The following is a 19,619-nucleotide window of genomic DNA, read 5'->3' as shown; positions in this document are numbered from 1 at the left end:
AAGTTCAACTAAAAATACCAGACATTATAAAAACAAACATAAAAAACTGAAAAGTAGAAATAAGACAAGCTAAGGATCTTGAAACCCAGAGAATGACACAGTAGTGAGTTCCTTGGAATTCTTGCTTCCTATAGCCCAGACCTGGAGCTGAAGAAGCAGGCAACCTGGCAATGTCAACAGGTACAGACAAAAATCCCCCAACAAAAGCCTGATTTCTTTAGCCAAAGGACCAAAACAGGGACAGCCTAGGGACAGGTAGCTGGCAGATAATAACTGCCCTTACTGAAGTCAACCACCACAGAAAAACTGGCACCACCCCCGCCCATGTCAGCAGAGGGTAGGTGGGGAACCTAGACATTCCACCCTTGTAAAGCTGTGATAAGGCACCTCAATTCCCCAGCCTGAGAAGTCTAAGCAGGCGTCCAGGACTTTCATCTCTATTGGCCAGTAAAGAGATCTCCACTAATAGTGTCAGTGGAGACCATTTAGGAAGCCTTGACTTCTGCTGCCACCCAGTATTAACGAGGAACCCCTCCCATCTACAGTGAAGTGTTGTCAGAGGAGATCTAATGAAAGTCAGGGCCTTCATTATCACTCAGTAGTAACAAGACCACTCCCACCATGGGTTACCAGAATAGGGAGCTGGAACTCCCTACCATCATCCAGCAGTAACAAGAAGTCACCACCACTTTGAGTGTTTGTGGAACCTGAGTGGGGAAACAGAACTTCTGTCTCCACCTGGCAGTCACAAGGTAGCATCCCCACTTTTCCTTCTGCGGTGGGTACTAGAGAAAATGAGGTAAAGGAGAAGGTTTAAGAAAAGTCAGAGATTCATAATATAACATAAGTTTCAGTTGAAAAGAACTCAGCAAGTCAAGAACCAGGAAGATCTCAAACTGAATGAAAAATTGAAACAATGAATATGACAACACCATAATGAGAGATTATTAAAATAATCTGAAAAAGATTTTAAAGCAGCTGTTATAAAAATGTTTCTATGAAGAATAACGAGATGCTGAAAACAAATGAAAAAATATGAAAGCCCCAAAGAAACTGAAAATCCAAAGAAGAACAAAATAGAAATTTTAGAACTAAAAATACAATAAATGGAATTAAAATACTCAGTGGATGGGCTCAATAGCAGAATGTCAAGCACTGAAGAAAAATATCACTGAATGGGAGAACAGAACAACAGAAATCACCCAATCTGAGCAATGCAAAGGAAACAGATTTAAAGAGAAGAGACTCGGGAATCTAGGGGACAGTAACAAAAGATACAATACTTATGTCACTTCAAGTCCTGGAAGGAGAGTATAAAGAAGGAGGGGCTTTAAAAGTACTTAAAAAAATAATAGCTGAAAACTTCCCAAATTTGGCAAGGGACATAAAGACTCAAGATGCTGAGTGGAATCCCAAACAGTTTGATAAACCCAAAGAAATCCATATCAAGACATATGACAATTTAACCTGTGAAAACTAATGAAAAAAGATCTTGAAAGTAGCCAGAGAAAAATAATACATTACTTATGTGAGTGAAACAATTAGAATGGAAGCAGATTTCTTATTAGAAAGCATGGAAGCCAGAAGTAAGGGGCGCAGCATTTTTTAAGTGCTGAAAGAAATGTCAACCTGGAATCCTCTACCCAGTAAAAATATCCTTCAGGAATGAAGGAGAAATCAAGACATACTCAGACAAAGAAAAAGTAAAAGAATGTGTTACCAGCAGATAGACCCTAAAAGAATGGCTAAAGGAAGTTCTCTAAATGGAAAGGAAATGATAAAAGAAGGAACGCTGGAACATTGAGAAGAAAGAACATAGTAAGCAAAAACATGAGTACAATAAGCTTCCCTTTTCTTGAGTTCCTAAATTACGTTTGATGGTGGAAGCAAAAACTGTACCACTGTCTCATATGGTTCTAAGTGTATGTAGAGAACATATTGAAGACAATGGTATTATAAAGGGGAGAAGTTAAAGGGAAATAAAGGGAGGCATGGTTTCTACTCTTCACTTGAATTGGTAAGATGACAACACCAGTAGACTGTGACTAATTATGTATATATAAAACCTAGAGCACCCACCAAAAATTGTTATACAAACACCATAGAAAAATTTAAAAACACTATGGACATAGTCAAAGACACTTACAGATAAATCAAAATGCACTTCTAAAGTGTTCACGGGACACTACGGCTAAGTCAAAGCACTGGAGGTAATCCTAAAAGATATTCAAGCAACCACAAGAAGGCAGGAAAAAAGAAACAAGAATGAAAAACAGAGAGAGTCAACAGAAAACAAATAATAAAATGGCAGGATTAGCCCTAACATTTAAATAATTAATGTAAAAAAAGATACCAATTAAAAGAAATTGGCAGAATGGATTGAAAAATATGATCCATCCATCCACAGTCTACAAGACTCCCACATCAGGCTCCCTGCTCAGCGGGGAGTCTGCTTCTCCCTCTGACCCTCCCCCGTCTCATGCTCTCTCTCTCTCTCTCTCATTCTCTCTCTCAAATAAATAAAATCTTTATAAAAAAAAAAAGACTCCCACCTCAATTAAAATGACATAGACACACTGAAAATAAAAGGATAGAAATGATACATCAAACAAACATTATCAAAGAAAAGCTAGAGTAGCAGGTAAAACAGACATCAGAACAAAGAAAATTACCAGTGTGAGAAAGAGGCATAATATAATAAAAGTTTCAACTCACCAACAAGACATATCCTAAATGTGTATGCACCAAACAACTAAAAATATATGAACCAAAAACTGATAGACCTGAAAGGAGAAGCAGACAAATCTACAATGGTAGAGACTTCAACATCTCACTCTTAACAATTAATAGATACCATACACAAAGTCAGCAAGAATAGAGAAGAGCTCAACAATACCATCAATCAACAGAATCTAAACAATATTTAAAAAACACTCAGCCCAAGATAGAATATACCTTGGGTCATAAAGCGAATCTTAACAAACTTAAAAGAACTGAACATATACGAAGTTATGCCTCTGTCCATAATGGATTCAAATAAGAGATCAGTAAAAGAAAGAAAACAACACTTAAAAGTAATCCATGAGGCAAAGAAGTCTCAAGGAAAACAAAACACACTGAACTGAATGAAAGTGAAATACATAAAAATTTGTGGAACACAGTAAAGCAGTGCTGACAGGAAAATTTATAGCACTAAATGCTTACAAGAGAAATGAAGAGAAGTCTCAAATTAATAATACCTAAGCTTGAATCTTAAGGGGACAAAGCTAAATAAACGCAAAGCAAGTAGAAGGAAGAAAACAATAAAAGAAAATAATAAAGCACAAGAATTAATGAAATTGAAAACAAAAAAAATAGAGAAAAAGAATAAAACAAGGAGCTAGATCAATAAACCTGACAAATCTCTAGCAAAATGTGAAAGAAAAAAAGACACAAATTAATAGTGTCAGGAATGAAAAAAAAGGTATATCAGCGTGGACCTTGTATACATCAAAAGGATAAGTGAAATAAATCTGACAACTTAGACAACATGGACCCCTTTCTCAAAAAACAAACTGCCACAACTCATCTCACATGAAATAGATTATTTCAATAACCCTTTAACTATTGAGGAAATCGAATTTGTAATTTTAAAACTCCCAAAAAGAAATCTTCAGGCCCAGATAACTTCACTGAAGAAGTCTACCAAACATTTAAAGAAAAATTAACACCACTCTAATACAAATCTTATGCAATCTTTCCAAAAAATAGAAGAGAATGAAATCTCAATATTCTATGTCACTGTTACTCTGATACCAAAATCAGCCTAAAATAGTACAAAATAAGAAAACTATAGACCAACATGATTCATGAATATAGATGGAAAAATCCTTAACAAAATATTAGCAAATAGAACTCAGGGATGCAAGGCTGGTTCAGTTTTCAAAAATCAATAATATAATCTACCATATTAACAAGCTAAGGAAAAATCATAATATCATACTGATCAATGCAGAAAATACTTTTAGCAAAATCTGACAATGATTTCATAATAAATACTCTAAGCAAAAACAGGAATAGGGACACCTAGGTGGCTCAGTCGTTAAGCGTCTGCCTTCAGTTCACGTCATGATCCCAGGACATCGGGCTCCCTGCTCGGCGGGAAGCCTGCTTCTACCTCTCCCACTCCCCCTGCTTGTGTTCCTTTTCTCGCTGTGTCTCTCTCTGTCAAATAAATAAATAAAAATCTTAAAAAAAAAAATCAGTCTACTCAATTTTAAGACTTATATAGCTATGTTAATCAAGACCGTGTGGCAGTGATGGAAGAAAAGACACATAGATCAATGAAACAGAAGACAATTTAGAAACAGACACAAATATGACCAACTGATATTTGGCAAAAACGCAAGAGCAATTCAATGGAGGAAAGATAGCTTTCCAACAAAGAGTGCTGGAACAATTGGTTATCTTTAAGCAAAAGACTAAAACTTGGCTTAAGTCTCTCATACAAAAATCAACTCAAAAAGGATCATAGACTTAAATACTATTTTACAATAAAAAGAAACTATTGAAATATGCAGCAACCTGAGTGCATCTCCAGAGAATTACAGCTAGTGGAAAAAGCCATCTAAGAAGATTATATGCTATATGAATCCATTTATGAAACATTTTTGAAATTTTATTATAGAAATGGCAAATTTTTGGTTGCCAGAAATTAAGAACATAGTAAGGACAAGAGAGAAGTGGGTGTGGCTTTTAAAAAGGCGATATGAGTGACCCTTGTGGTGCCAGAAATATTCTTTATCTTGACTCTATCAATGTCAGAATCCTGGTTGTGATATTGTACAACAATTTTGGAAGATGTTACCATTGAGGGAAACTGCATAAAGGGTACAAAGTACTCTCTGTATTATCACTTACAGCTGCATGTAAATCTATAATTCTTTGAAAATAAAAGTTTAAAAAAATCAATTGGCCATAAATGTATGGGTCTGTTCTATTCCATGGATCTATCCTTACATCAATACAACACTGCCTTAATTACTTGTAGCTTTACACTAAGCCCTGAAATTAGGTTGTGCTAGTGCTCCAACTTTATTACTCTTTTTCAAAGTATTTTAGCTATTCTATATTCTTTACATTTCCACAAGACCTTTAAAAGTGGCTCTAAAACAGTCTGCTAGAATTGTGATTGTGATCAGTTTGAATCTATAAATCAGGTTGGGGAGAACACACATCTTTTTTTTTTTAATTCAATTAGCCAACATACAGTAGTACATCATTAGTTTTCAATGTAGCGTTCAATGAGTGAACAGACATCTTAAAAAGACTGAATCTTTTATTCCAAGCATATGGTCTATCTTTTGATTCATTCATTTCTTTAATTTCCCTCAGCAATGTTCTGTATGTTCCAGACTTGCACATCTGTCAATTTATCCCTAAGTATTTCACATTTTTAATGCTGTTATAAAAGGTATTTTTAAAATTTCAGTTTTTGATTTATTGTCACAATACAGAAATACAGTTGATTTTTTGCCCATTGGTCAATCTTGTATTCTATAACTTTGATGAACTTAGTTCTTACGTTATCAGTTTCTACAAGTTTTTTTGGTAGATTCTATGGGATTTCTATATAGAGGACAAAGTCATCAGTAAATAGTTTTTACTCCTTCCTTTCCAATCTGGCTGCCTTTGATTTTTCTTGTCTTATTGTGTGGCTGGACTCTCCACTACAATGTTGAATAGAAGTGGTAGGAGTGGACATCTTTGCTTTCTTATGTTATAGAAACATTCAGTCTTTCATCATTAGGTATTATGTAATCTTCCAGCTTTTTATAGATGTCCTTTATCAAGTTGATAAAGTTCCCTTCTTTTCTTAGTTTGCTGAGTATTTTTATCAAAAATGGACAGTGAACTTCCTCATAAAATTTCTTAAAATACTGTAATTATCATATAGGTATTCTTTTTTAAAGAGCTATTAAAAATGGTGAATTACCTTGGCTGGGTTTGAACTGAAACAAATCTTATACTACTGGGATAAACACCAATTGGTCATAACATCCTTTTCACATATTGTTGGATTTGGTTTGCTAAAATTCTTTTAATTGCTTAAACTTCTGTTTGTGCCTGTATTTGTAGGAGTCTCTACTTGTAGTGTTATTAGGGAAATGCTGGTCTTATAAATTGAATTGGAAAGTACTCCCTCCTCTTCAATTTTTAAGATTTTATGTAGAAATGATTTTATTTCTCCTTCAACATCTGGTAGAAGTAAGATAGAAGCCATTCAGCTTTGGAGTTTTCTTTGTTGGAAGTTTTTAAACTAAACATTTAACTTCTTTAATAGATGTAAGCCATTCAGTTTATTTCTTCTTCAAAGAGTTTTTGGTAGATTGTATGTTTCAAGTAATTGTCCATTCCACCTAAGTTGTCCAATTTATTGGCATAGGTTTTTCACAATATTCCCCTTATTGTAATACCTGTATAATTTGTACTATCGTCACTTCTTTCACTTCTGATACTGGGGTTTTTTTGTTTGTTTGTTTTCATTTTTACCTGATCAGTTTGGAGAGCAATTTTTCAATTTTATAGATCTTCTCAAAGGACCAGCTTTTGGTTTTACTAATTTCCTCTTTTGTTTTCCTATTTTCCATTTCAGTGATTTCATCTCTGATCTTTTTTATTTTCTTTCTTCTTACTTTGGGTTTCATTACTCTTCTTTTTCTAGTGTTTAAGGCAGAGGCTAGGTTGTAAATGAGACATTTCTTCTTTTCTAATACAGGAATTTAGTGCTGTAAATTTGCCTTTAAGTACTGCTTTAAGAGCATCCCATAAATATTACATTATGTTTTTGTTCATTCAGTTCATGACACTTTCTAATTTCCTTTTGCCTTTTTTCTTTGACCCAATGGGTTATTTAGAAGTATGTTAGATTACATATATTGGGGAATTTTTTAGGAAGGTGTTACTAAAGTCCTAATTTAATTCCCTTGTGGCTAGAGAACATATTTTGCATAATGTGAACCCTTGAAAATGTATTAAGATTTGTTTTATAGCATATAATAAGGTTATCTAGGTAAATGTTCTTTGCGCTCTTGAAAACAAATGTGTATTCTGCTCTTGTTGAGAGATGTGTTCTATAAATATTGAATGGGTCAAGTTGGTTGGCAGTGTTACTCAAGTCTTATATATCCTTTCTGATTTACTGTCTACTGGTTCCATCAATTACTGAGAGAGGAATGCTGAAATCTCCAACTATAATTGTGGATTTATTTATCCATAAGGATTTTCCCTGGTAATTCTAGCAGTTTGTCTCATACAGTTTGAATTTGTTATTAGGTGCATCACCACTTAGTATTCATAAACACTTACTTTTCATATGTCCTCTGCACTAACACTTTTATCATTATAAAGAAACCCTCTTTATCCCTAGTAATATTCTTTGTTTTGAAACAGACTTGATCTGACATTAAAATAGTCATTTTAGCCTTTTCTTGAGCAGATTTTTTTTGTATCTGTAAGTTCAGAATGACTACCGTAAACATGCCCTTGCCCCAAAGTTATAAGAAACTAAGCAAATAAGTAGCGATGGGAAAAATAACCACTTCCATTTAGGAATGATGGGTAAGGAGTCCAGTGACTCAGTTATATGGAGAAATTAGTTCTAATAAAACAAAATAATTCTAGAATTCAAGACATCTTTTTTCCTGGCTACTACCCTTAGGAACTAGCAGTATTGACAATAATAGTATATGAGAATACAAGCACTGAAGATAAAGTTTGATTTAGACGGTTGACTGTTTCTATACTACCACTCTTAAAATGATTCCACCTCTATTTACTGAAGTGTCTTCTGAGACAGGATGTTGAAATGTGATAGGCATAAGGAAAAGGATCTGAGTTTTTTCAAAACAGTATTTTTCTTGGAAAATAATACAATCAACCTTTGGAGTACAAAACTGAAGGCAAAAAAACCCTATGTACTTTACCACTTAAATTTTCTATGTTCAGCAAGAGTGGTAGTCTCTTGTGTAGCATACAGCAGTCAGAGGATATGATCCAGTGCTTAGAGCTAACTTTGGGATATAACAAGAACCATCCTAGTAGTACCAGCAGAGTCAGCCAATAGATCTTTGCATATGTCACCAGGTTTGTAGCTACTCCAGTTACTTTTAAATACCTGATTAAGTTGTTTCAAACCTAGATCCATTCATCGAAATTTCCATTCACTTGTGGGCCTTCTAATCAACTACTTAGCAAATATCTTTTGTAACTTTCTTATGAAAAGTACATTTTGAGCCAAATACAGGTTTTATTCCAATTATGCCATGGATTCATTTAAGCCACATCTTTATGAAGCTTGAAACCACCACTTGGGAGTCATTCGCTTGAATCTGATTCTAGCAGTTACTAAAGGGAACAAAAGACACAATTATGGTAACACGCAAATACCTGATTTTGGCATTTTCTCCTGGGCAGCATTCAGAATCAACCATCTTTAAATAATATCAAGTATGAATTTAACATAAAACTTTCTTAAACGAACAAAACCAAACCAAAACATCAAACTAAGCCCAAACCCCCAAATTTGTCAAAATACATTTCTTTTCTGGACTAAACTAAAAGAATATCATAAAATATTAAGGGATGAGATATGAGAAGAGGACTACCTCCTGGTTACAGGTAAATAGCTGATTAGTGTTTAATAACACTAGGTAAAATAGAATGAGAAAAAAAATCCATACTCTTGAATTTCTTGGGTACTTTGTAAAGAGTAAAATCCTTTTACGTTGGCTTTCTGCACACTATAATATAAATAGGACTTCAGATATTTGCTACTATCATGTACAATTCCAAAGGCAAGTTTCTTCAGCAAGTTCAAAACACACTATAAAACCTTAATAAGCTTCCTAAAGCATGGTAGTGCCACTAAACAGCAAGCATGTTCACACACGAACACACATAGTGAGTCAATAAGATCATATAATCCTCGTTATGTATGGACTAGTCAATCTTTCCCTGTTCACAGCACTTGTAATACAATTTTATAAGGCTGCATGGGTCCCAGGTTGTTGTACTATAAGACAACAATGCTTGTTCCCAACCATGTCAAGTCCTGCTCTCACATTTTCTAATTCGTGTCAAAAATTGATGTATTTGTCATTTAGACTTTTGTTTTAAATGAAAGATTTTCTTTTAATTCCTTAAAAACACAGAAAAACATACAATATAATAGAAACAAATGTAAACAGAAGCAAAAAAGACCATAATTTGTACAAAAATAAGTTTTGAGTTTTATTTGGTGACATTTAGCTCTCTTCCCCTTCATGTCTCTATTTCATAAAAGCAGAACAACTAATTAACATAAGTACACTAAAAATTCTTTGCTTTCTCCTGGTTCACTATTTTTATTGTCATTAAAAAAATCCCCCCAGTTGGTGGGAATGCAAGTTGGTGCAACCACTCTGGAAAACAGTACGGAGGGTCCTCAAACAGTTGAAAATAGAGCTACCACACAATCCAGGAATTGCACTACTGGGTATTTACCACAAAGATACAAATGTAGGGATCCGAAGGGGTACGTGCACCCCCAATGTTTATAGCAGCAATGTCCACAATAGCCAAACTGTGGAAAGAGCCAAGATGTCCATCGACAGATGAATGGATAAAGAAGATGTGGTATATATACACAATGGAATATTATGCAGCCTTCAAAAGGAATGAGATCTTGCCATTTGCAACGACGTGGATGGAACTGGAGGGTGTTATGCTGAGTGAAATAAGTCAATCAGAGAAAGACATGTATCATATGACCTCACTGATATGAGGAATTCTTAATCTCAGGAAACAAACTGAGGGTTGCTGGAGTGGTGGGGGGGTGGGAGGGATGGGGTGGCTGGGTGATAAGACATTGGGGAGGGTATGTGCTATGGCGAGTGCTGTGAATTGTGCAAGACTGTTGAATCACAGATCTGTACCTCTGAAACAAATAATGCAATATATGTTAAGAAAAAAAAAAAAGAAGAAGAAGATAGCAGGAGGGGAAGAATGAAGGGGGGAAATCGGAGGGGGAGACCAACCATGAGAAACGATGGACTCTGAAAAACAAACTGAGGGTTCTGGAGGGGAGGGGGGTGGGGGGATGGGTTAGCCTGGTAATGGGTATTAAAGAGGGCACATTCTACGTGGAGCACTGGGTGTTATGCACAAACAATGAATCATGGAACACTACATCCAAAACTAATGATGTAATGTATGGTGATTAACATAACAATAAAACTTAAAAAAAAAAGATTTGTAGTACCATTCCAGCCTAAACAGAAAAAAAAAAAAAGAAAAATCCCCCCAAACCATAACTTATTCAAGAGAGTTGATTCAAGAGCTCCCCACCTCTAAGAATCAAGGAAGGATTCAGGAGCCCTCAGTACCACTAATGGCTATGGCATGAGAACTCACACTCAAGTCAGTGTTCTACCCTCACGCCATCAGAGATCCTAAGCAGTATCACAAAGTTATCAATGGAACTAAGAACTACAACATCTATACTCCTTTCCTCCCTGTATTTAGGAACCAGTTTATTGTCTAAGTAGGCAGTCACTGGGCTTCCACTAGATGACCATGAAATAAATATGGATCCCTTTTATAACACTTTTTGTAATCTGCATGATACCCTGAAATAAGCACTCTCCTGAGTGGGAGACTTGGAAACAAGTTCTGAGCCTTTAAGTGACCGCAGGCAAGTGTATCTTTTTAAGGGGGAAAAAAAAGTCTATATTGAGTCAGTCATTCTCAAGGTGTGGTTAAGGGAAAGCTGATTCTAACAAGGAAGTTTTACCAACTACTCCCTATCCTGGTGTATGGTATGTTAACTCCCTCCCTTTCCTGCCAGGGAAAGATCTGTCCCAGGTTTTCTTACTGAAAAATCACCTCTAGACTAAACCACTATTCATGATGAGAGTGTACTTTACCCTTCGAGATCGATGTGGTGAAGGGAAAAAAGATGAAGAACCAATAGACTGGGTGATCTCTAAGGAGAGCACCACACCGTAAACAGTATAAGACTAGTAGTTAAGAAACACGGACCACAGTGCTGGTTTCATGGTGGCAAGTTAGTGACCTGGGGAGTCATCTGTCTTCAGTTCCTTTTCTGTAAAACTAGGTTTAAATTATGCGTTCTTTAACAGCCTCACTGATACTAGAGTTTTTGTTTTGGTTTGGTTTGGGTTTTCTCGGTTTTCTTGTTTTTTGTTTTTAGATAGGGCAGTGGAGATGGATGGGCTGGAAACTGTCCCTGTGGAATTGACAATCTTAGGCTTTCTCTCCTAGAATCTTCACTTTGCTCTTTCAGCCTAGTCTCTGTTACTGGTGTGGCTGTCTTCCTGAGATCTCCTCTACAAATGCCCTAGAGACTCCTTTCATATCTTCTCTACTTCCTAGAAAGTCTTCCTTCTAAGGGTCTACTCCCTTACTTTGGTAGAAACCTCTGGAATCAGTGCTCTAAGAAAGAGTATGTGAGAGGTAATTTTTTTTTTTATTTTGAATGTCTGCCAAGATCTTTATTCTATCTCACACTTGGTTGATAATTTGGTTGGGTATATCATTCTAATTTGGATATAATTTTCCTTCAAAAATTTGAAAGCATTATCCACATCTACTAGATTCCAGTATTTTTTTACAGAACAAAGTTATTCTGACTCTTGATCTTTTGCCTATGATCTGTTTTATCCCTGACTCTGGAAGTTTGAATTATATTCTCCTTGTTTCCTATGATACAAAGTTTTATAACAATGTGCCTTTGTGTGGGTCTATTTCTAACACTGTGCTTAGTACTTATTGAACACTTTCATCTGGAAACTAATGTCCTTCAGTTCTTGGAAATTCCTTGTTTTCTCCTTCTAGGGCTCATCTGAATGAAGTGTTTCCTATACTGATTCTTTGTCTTACCTTTTTTTTCCTTCTCTTGTTTTGCTTGTTAGATTTCTTTAACTTTAGCTTCCAGCTCTATCAAGTTTTGAGTGTCTACTTCTTTTTTAATTCCAAAAGTTCTTTTGTTTTGTTCTTTTTTATAGTATCTTATTCTTGTTTCATGGGTGCTGTAGCATATCTTTCTATAAAACTGGGCATTAATGATTTCTGTTTTCTTCTCCCTGCACAGAACTCTGTATCCTTCAAGTTGTTCCACTGGTTGGTTGGTTTTGGTATCTATATTTCACATGAGAGTCTTTCTTCAGAAATTTAGTGCTCCCTGATTGTCTAAAAAAGCTCACATGACGTTTTGAGCAAGTGAAAACTTCTAAATCTTAACTTTGCTGGTAATGTGGCTATGTTGTGTCCTTGAAGAATCCTTGAGGTCGGTATCTTTATTTCTGTCTTTCTTCTTAGACCAGTCAGATCTCCCAGAGATAAATCTTCAAATCTTCTGCCTGAGTGATATAAGTCTGGGAACCAAACAGATGAAGATGTCTGGAAGGTTCTCGCCATTCTCTGTACTTTAACTTACTGTTTTCATTTGTGTTTGGTATGTCCCAATTCAAAGACTCTTTGTTTTACCCTGTCTAGAAAACAGACGTAGTAGCCTGCTGAGGTGATGGATGGAAGCCACCTGGCTTCACAGAGTAGGCAAAGGGAATTGAAGGGGATTTACGTCAGATATTTAACCTCTGTTTTTAGCTTTACAGATGTCCTCACAGAGGTACCTAAGGATACTCATTACCAAGTCTTTGGTGAGTTTTAAAGTGTATATTCTCAGGTTACTCCTCAGACTTCCTACTATTAAAGGATTGAGCTTTCTCAAGTGTGCAATCCATTATCCCTAAACCCATCTGCTTTTTAAAATTTTGTTACTATTGCTTCCTATCTTGTTTTTCTTGTCTTTGTGGGTTTATGTTTTTTTTAAAAAATTCTTCCACTTGGGCGCCTGGGTGGCTCAGTTGGTTAAGTGACTGCCTTCGGCTCAGGTCATGATCCTGGAGTCCTGGGATCGAGTCCCACGTCGGGCTCCCTGCTCAGTGGGGAGTCTGCTTCTCTCTCTGACCCTCTTCCCTCTCGTGTTCTCTGTCTCTCATTCTCTCTCTCTCAAATAAATAAATAAAATATTAAAAAAAAAATTCTTCCACTCTCATTTCAGTGGTGTTTCAGTAGCTAATAAAATCAAGTACGTACACCCAAGCAGCTATCTTTACCTGAAGCTGTATATACTCATATGTAATGTAAGTCTTGTTTGCCCTTTTTACAACTCTCTTCCGCTTGCCTTCTCAGCCTGTCCTACTACATTGGCATTTGACTTCATTTACCTTCACTAGATGGAATATGGAAAGCTTAAAAAGTTTTAAAGTGTATACGGTTTATTCTCTGATGAGCTAAAATAAGATTTAAACTTTTTTGTATCTCTCTCATTCCATGCCTAAACCCATACTCAAACAAGTTACATTTTTATTGTGTGTGACATCGACCATATGGCATTTTGAAGTTTACCAAGTATTTTCACATACAGCATTACATTTTATCCCTAAAAGCCCCATTGCAAGGATAGGCTATTTTATACACACGATGGGAAAAAAATAGTTAAACAATAGGTATGCAATCTTCTCTTTCTTTGAGGAGAGAGGAGGATGCCCCCAAGAGAGAAAAAAGGTAACTTAGTTAAATCTCTCTGTAAACATGCTAATGACAGACCTCCTGGAAACAAATGAGTGGTATTTGCTAACTAGAGAATTGGGGGGGGGGGGGGGGGGGGGGGGGAAGGTGTACTTAAGTAACAGAAATTTATTTTCTCACAGTTCTGAAAGCTAAAGATCCATGATCAAGTTGTTGGCAAGAGAATCCTTATTTGTAGACTGCTTACAGGATGTAGCTGGTTTGTCTAAGATTGTTTATGGTACATAATCCTGGGATCTATGGATGCATGAGACATGGCTCCCTGGAAAATGTAACTATATGGATTTAAAATTGAGATATTTCATGATTAAATGACTTCTTTTGGGTAAGTAATGAAGAAACCTCATGTTAATCTTGGCCAGAGTGGGTTGTGAAGTAGAAAGAAAATATGTGGGGAGCCATACTGGTGGTCCTAGAACTCTTGCAGCTTCCCCTATGCCTCACGATCATGTATATACTTGAAATTACTAGTAAACCTGGCTACTGGTTAGCATCTCTGATTTGAATGAGTGTAACTTGACAAACCTATTCTTTGTGATATCCCACAAAGAAATTAAGGCTCACAGTGGTTAAATGACTTGCTGAAAGTCACATGCTACAAAATGGCCAAACAGGTCTACAAACCAAGTCTTAAAATCAGACTCTTTGTACCATGTGACACATCTTAGTATGATGGAAAAACAACAACAACAAAACCTGCATTGTGGAATCAGAAATAGACCTGCCTCCTGGTTCTAACACTGATTAGCTGTTTGATCTGGGGCAAAGTACCTAGAAATTCAAAGCCTATTTCCTTACCTGTGCAGTACCTCTTACATAAAATACACAAGCTATCTAAATGATAAGTACAATAGAATAAACATGACATAAGCATAAGCAGAATGTTTAGAAACATTTTTAAAGGATGGAGGGAAAGAAAAAGCATTACTTACTTTTTTCTTGTAATGCCTGCAATTTATTCAGTTCTTCATTCTCTTCATCACTCTCTTCACTGCTTGTGCTGCTCACATCCAAAACTATATCCCTTTTGGGGTCCACTCGGAGAAAATTACGGCATTCAAATGTCAGGTGACCAGCTAAGTAAAACAAACAAACAAAAATGTGAATGACAAAATAATATATACATTATATATTTTTAGTTTTTTGCCTCATGGTTAAAAAACAAATTATAATTTTAATAATATAATGTTTAAACTTTGATTATTTGATGGGTCATAGTTTGCTTTCCCTGAATGCACCACTCAAGAGAGAGAACTTTTTCCTTTCTTCACCAGGGCTTCTAATTTAACAAGCATTTTTGGCTACATCATACTTCATGTATTTTCCCTTTCTATGTACTTAATTACATAGCAACTACATAGCTTTCATCTAATTAAAGGTGTCACTTGAGAGAGAGAGAGAGAGCAGAGGGAGGGGCAGAGGGAGACGGAGAGAGAGAAACTCCAGCAGACTCCTTGCTGAGCCTGACGCAAGGCTCAATCTCATGATCCTGAGATCATGACCTAAACCTAAACCAAGAGTTGGAAGCTCAACCGACTGCGCCACCCAGGGGTGCTCTTCTAAAGAACACTTAAATAAAAATTTCATTCTGAAAAAATAAATTTCATTTTGACATCATTCACCCCTAAAGACTCTCCCCATAATAAAACTATAATAGTTACCTACTTAGTGCATGATACAGCTTTTTAAAAAATCATATAGTACAAATAACACAAAAGTACAGGAAATTATATAGCCAATATATATCCAAGTGCCTATCACCTACATGTTAACATTCTGTCATAGTCACTTAGTTTTTTTTTTTTTAAGGTAAATGTTTGCAGGCGTGTCGCATGCATGTGCGCACACATGCACACAAAAGGGGGGATCTTGCATAATTCCTTGGAACATTGTCATAATCCCATTCTATTCTGTCTTCAGAAGCTGGTATACTACAGTTGGTATTTATCTTTCCAAAACAGCATATTGGATTATTTTATAACATAAACTCAATTATACTTACCTATCAGTCTGCAACTAGTTTTCGCCACTCAGTATTATGTTTTGTACTCATATACACATTCAAATACAAATACACACTAACTCATCAACAATGAAACAAAAAGTTACCTGAAGCATTACATTTGATATTCAAAAACAAACAAAAATAAAAAACAACAATAAACAGTGCTGATGGTAACCACATAATTGATTCCATGACCCACTAATGATTCATCCTAACTCTGTGCTAGGGCTTATTTCTAGTTCTCTCTTACTTTGAGTGTGAAATCCTTTGTATGTTCTACATTTATACAAGAACACCTCTTATTAGAGTCCCAATTTTAGGCAGGACCCTGGGCCTTGATTTTATCTCCTGTACTCTGCCAACCCACGAAAACACAAGTTCATGAACACTGGGTTCAGGAAATATCTTCAAGTCTTACCTCTTTTTTTTTTTTAAGATTTTTATTTATTTGACAGACCGAGAGAGAGAGAGAGAGAGAGAGAGCGAGAGAGAGCACACAAGCAGGGGGAGCAGCAGAGGGAGAGGGAGAACCAGGCTCTCCTCTGAGCAGGGAGCCCGACGTGGGGCTTGATCCCAGGACCCTGGGACCATGACCTGAGCCGAAGGCAGACGCTTAACCAAGTGAGCCACCCAGGCGCCCCAAGTCTTACCTCTTTGAATTCCTGCTTTCCTTTGTTTGTTGTCCTCTAATTCCTTATTTCTTCCTAGAACACTACTGTAACTAAAATATGTACTGTACATTTTATACAAGTTCCTTAACTGTTTGCAAGAGGATCCAGTCTGCCATACTGCTGGAAACAAGTTTCCTCTGTTGTGATTTCTTTCCAAATGAATCATTCAGAAGTATTCTTTTCAGTTTCCAAACATATGGAGTTTTCAAATTATGCTTTTGTTGATTTATAAATTTATTACACTGCTACCAGAAAGTAGCTCTGTATGAGATACCTCTGTATGAGATCAGTTATTTGCTATTTGCTGAGATTTCTTTTCTGGACTATCATTAGTAAATTTATGAAATGATTGGGTATGTAACAGAATACATATCACACTGTTGGATAGACTGCTATGTCTATTCTGTTGTTAAAATCTTCTCCACCGTATTTTTGTCTAATAACTTCTGATAGTGTAATTTCTAAGTACATCTATCATCAAAGTTTTGCCAATTTCTCCTTGTAATACAGGTTTTACTATAAATAATTGGAGTTTATATTAGTAAGCACAATCAAGATCATTATCATTTTACCTTTTTCATTGTTCTTGAATCTCTATTCTTAATACTGCTCTTGCTTCAAAAGTCTGATATTGAAATTCCTCTACTATGCTCTTTTGGTTGTTATTAGTTTAATCATATGAAGTTGCCATTTTTGTAAGAAAAACCACTGAATATCAACAATATTTAACCTATCTCCTCTTTGCTCCTCAGTCCCTTTATTTTGAAAATTTTTATGCAATCTTTCGTTTTCTCTGTTGTTTTATTAATAATGACAAATAGCTGCACTTAAGTTTCTTTATCTAATTTGATACCAGACCAATTTTTTCCACATTTTTATTTAAATTCCAGTTAGTTAACATACATTGTAATATTAGTTTCAGGTTTAGAAGTTAGTGATTCATCACTTACATATAACACCAGGTACTCATCACAAGTGCCCGTCTTAATCCCTATCACCTATTAAACCCATCCCCCACCCACTTCCCTCATCAACCTTCAGTTTGTTCTCTATCATTAAGAGTCTGTTTCTTGGTTTGTTGCTCTCTTTTTGTTTCCCATGTTCATTTGTTTTGCTTCTTAAATTCCACATGAGTGAAATCACACGCAGACCAATCTTTTTTTTTTTTAAAGTAAGCTCTTATACCCAACGTGGGGCTTGAACTCATGACCCTGAGATCAAGAGTTGCACATTTTACCCCTGAGCAGGCCAGGTGCCCCAATACCAGATCCATTTTCGATGTTAATTTCTTAACCTGGAAAAATAGTTCCTGCCTCACTGGAGGCAGTGTAAATTCACTCCTCATACTTATACATGGCATAAGCTTGGGTAAACAATTCTTGATTATTCCTTTTCTTCTAATTATTATCTTGTAGGAACTCATACAGTACAGTTTCTTGCCACTTTCTCTAGATAGTGAATGGGATTTTTCTAATCCCTGTTTCACAGCCTTTTGAACAGTAGGGCTTTATGTAAGAGTCCCCACTCCAGCCAAGCTGCCATCCCACACTGGTCTAAGGCTTCACTCCCTAGTCCATAAAAGTCTACCCAGTAGGCTTGTGGACCTCACTGTTTTCAGCTATCATTCCCTGTTCTGGCTTTGAGCACTTTTTCATTTCCAGCACTGGGGATTTCCCTTTCACTCATTTGAGCTGGGTTATTTTTCTTGTTGTTACTCTGTTTTTCTCAGCATTTCTGTATTCAAAGCACAAGGGAGGACTTTCTATCTTGGTTCAGTTTGCCATTTTGATCAGAACTCCTGATGATACACTTTTCCCTTTACTTAACCTAGCTTTGCACCCAAACACTTCATATTACAATGAATATTTAAAATAAATAAAATACTGAAATAACAACCACACTGGCAGCAAGCTCCATCTCACATGCATTTTAGCTTTACTTCAATGAAACTGACCCTAAACTAATCCTAAGATAAGTTACTCATGAAGCTACAAATAGAGTTTCCTATTTTTTTCTACTGGAGGAATAAGTGAAGAAACTTAGGAAATAATTTTATTCCAAATTACAGTTCTTATGACTTCTTTTCTATATAGACTCTGAGCAGACAATGAGCAGAAAATTCTTAGGTGACCAGAAACAAATTCTGGCCACAGATACACAGAGACATTTCAAATTACAACCTTTTAGTAGCTGATTATTAAAAAATGACAGGGCTTTTTCAGAAATGGTAAAGCCAATTCCCAAATCCAAGGTGCCCTGACTAGCCAAAACAATCTTGAGAGAGAATAAAAGTGGAAGACTCACACTTTCTGATTTCAAAAATTTCCACAAAGTTATAGTAATCCAAACAGGATGGTACTGTCACAAAAATAGACATATAGGCCAATAGAACAGAATTAAGAACCCAGAAATAAACCCATTATATATGGCCAACTGATTTTTGACAAGAGCATCAAGTCTACTCACTGGGGAAAGAACAGTTTCTTCAACAGATGGTGCAGAAACAACTTGATTTCCACATGCAAAATAATGAGGTTGAAAATCTTATTCATATCATATGCAAACATTGACTCAAACTGGATCAAAGACTTTACAATATAAGAGTTAAGACCATAAAACTCTTAGGAGACAGTAAAGGGTAAGTCTTCATGACCCTGAATTTGGCAAAGAATTCTTAGATATAAAAAACCAATAGCACCAGAGGTGCCTAGGTGGTGCAGTCGGTTAAGCATCTGATTCTTGGTTTCAGCTCAAGTGGTGATCTCAGGGTTGTGGGATCAAGCCCCATGTTGGGCTCTGCACCTAGCTCAGAGTCTGCTTGAGATTCTCTCTCCCTCTCCCCTGCCCCTCCTGTTCATTCTCTCTCTCTCTCAAATAATAAATAAATAAATCTAAAAAAAAAAATACCAACAGCACCAGCAAAAGAAAAAATTGACGAACTGGACTTCATCAAAATTTAAAACCTTTTTGCAAAGAAATTATTATGAAAGTGAAAAGCTAACCTACAGAATGGGAGAAAATATTTGCAAATCATATATCTGATAGGGTTTAACATCCAGTATATATATAAGTGGTATAACTCAAGAACAAAAAAACCAACTCAATTAAAAAATGGGCAGAAGACTTGAATAGACATTAATCCAAAGAAGATATACAAATGGCCAATAAGACTATAAAAAGATGCTGAACATCATTAGTCATTAGGGAAATTCAAATCAAAACCACACGAGATGTCACTTCCTATCTATGAGGATGGCTACACTTGTAAAAAGAAAAAAAGGAAAAGAAGAATAAATGTTGGCAAGAATGTA

The 19,619-nt window shown here is 35.9% G+C and overlaps 1 protein-coding gene across 1 annotated transcript in view; it reads right to left on the bottom strand.

The window, feature by feature from the left end:
* Positions 1-19,619, bottom strand: part of SREK1IP1 (SREK1 interacting protein 1) — a 42,626-nt gene that overhangs the window by 6,852 nt on the left and 16,155 nt on the right. The window contains exon 3 of the mRNA XM_025892370.2: positions 14,565-14,708. Coding sequence (XP_025748155.2) covers positions 14,565-14,708 — 144 coding nt within the window. The remainder of the gene's footprint in view (positions 1-14,564; positions 14,709-19,619) is intronic.

Source organism: Callorhinus ursinus, unplaced genomic scaffold (assembly GCF_003265705.2).
Source record: "Callorhinus ursinus isolate GAN/ISIS: 27379988/994484 unplaced genomic scaffold, GSC_fseal_2.0 scaffold23, whole genome shotgun sequence".
Taxonomy (NCBI): domain Eukaryota; kingdom Metazoa; phylum Chordata; class Mammalia; order Carnivora; family Otariidae; genus Callorhinus; species Callorhinus ursinus.
This window is presented reverse-complemented; position numbering and strand designations above follow the sequence as displayed.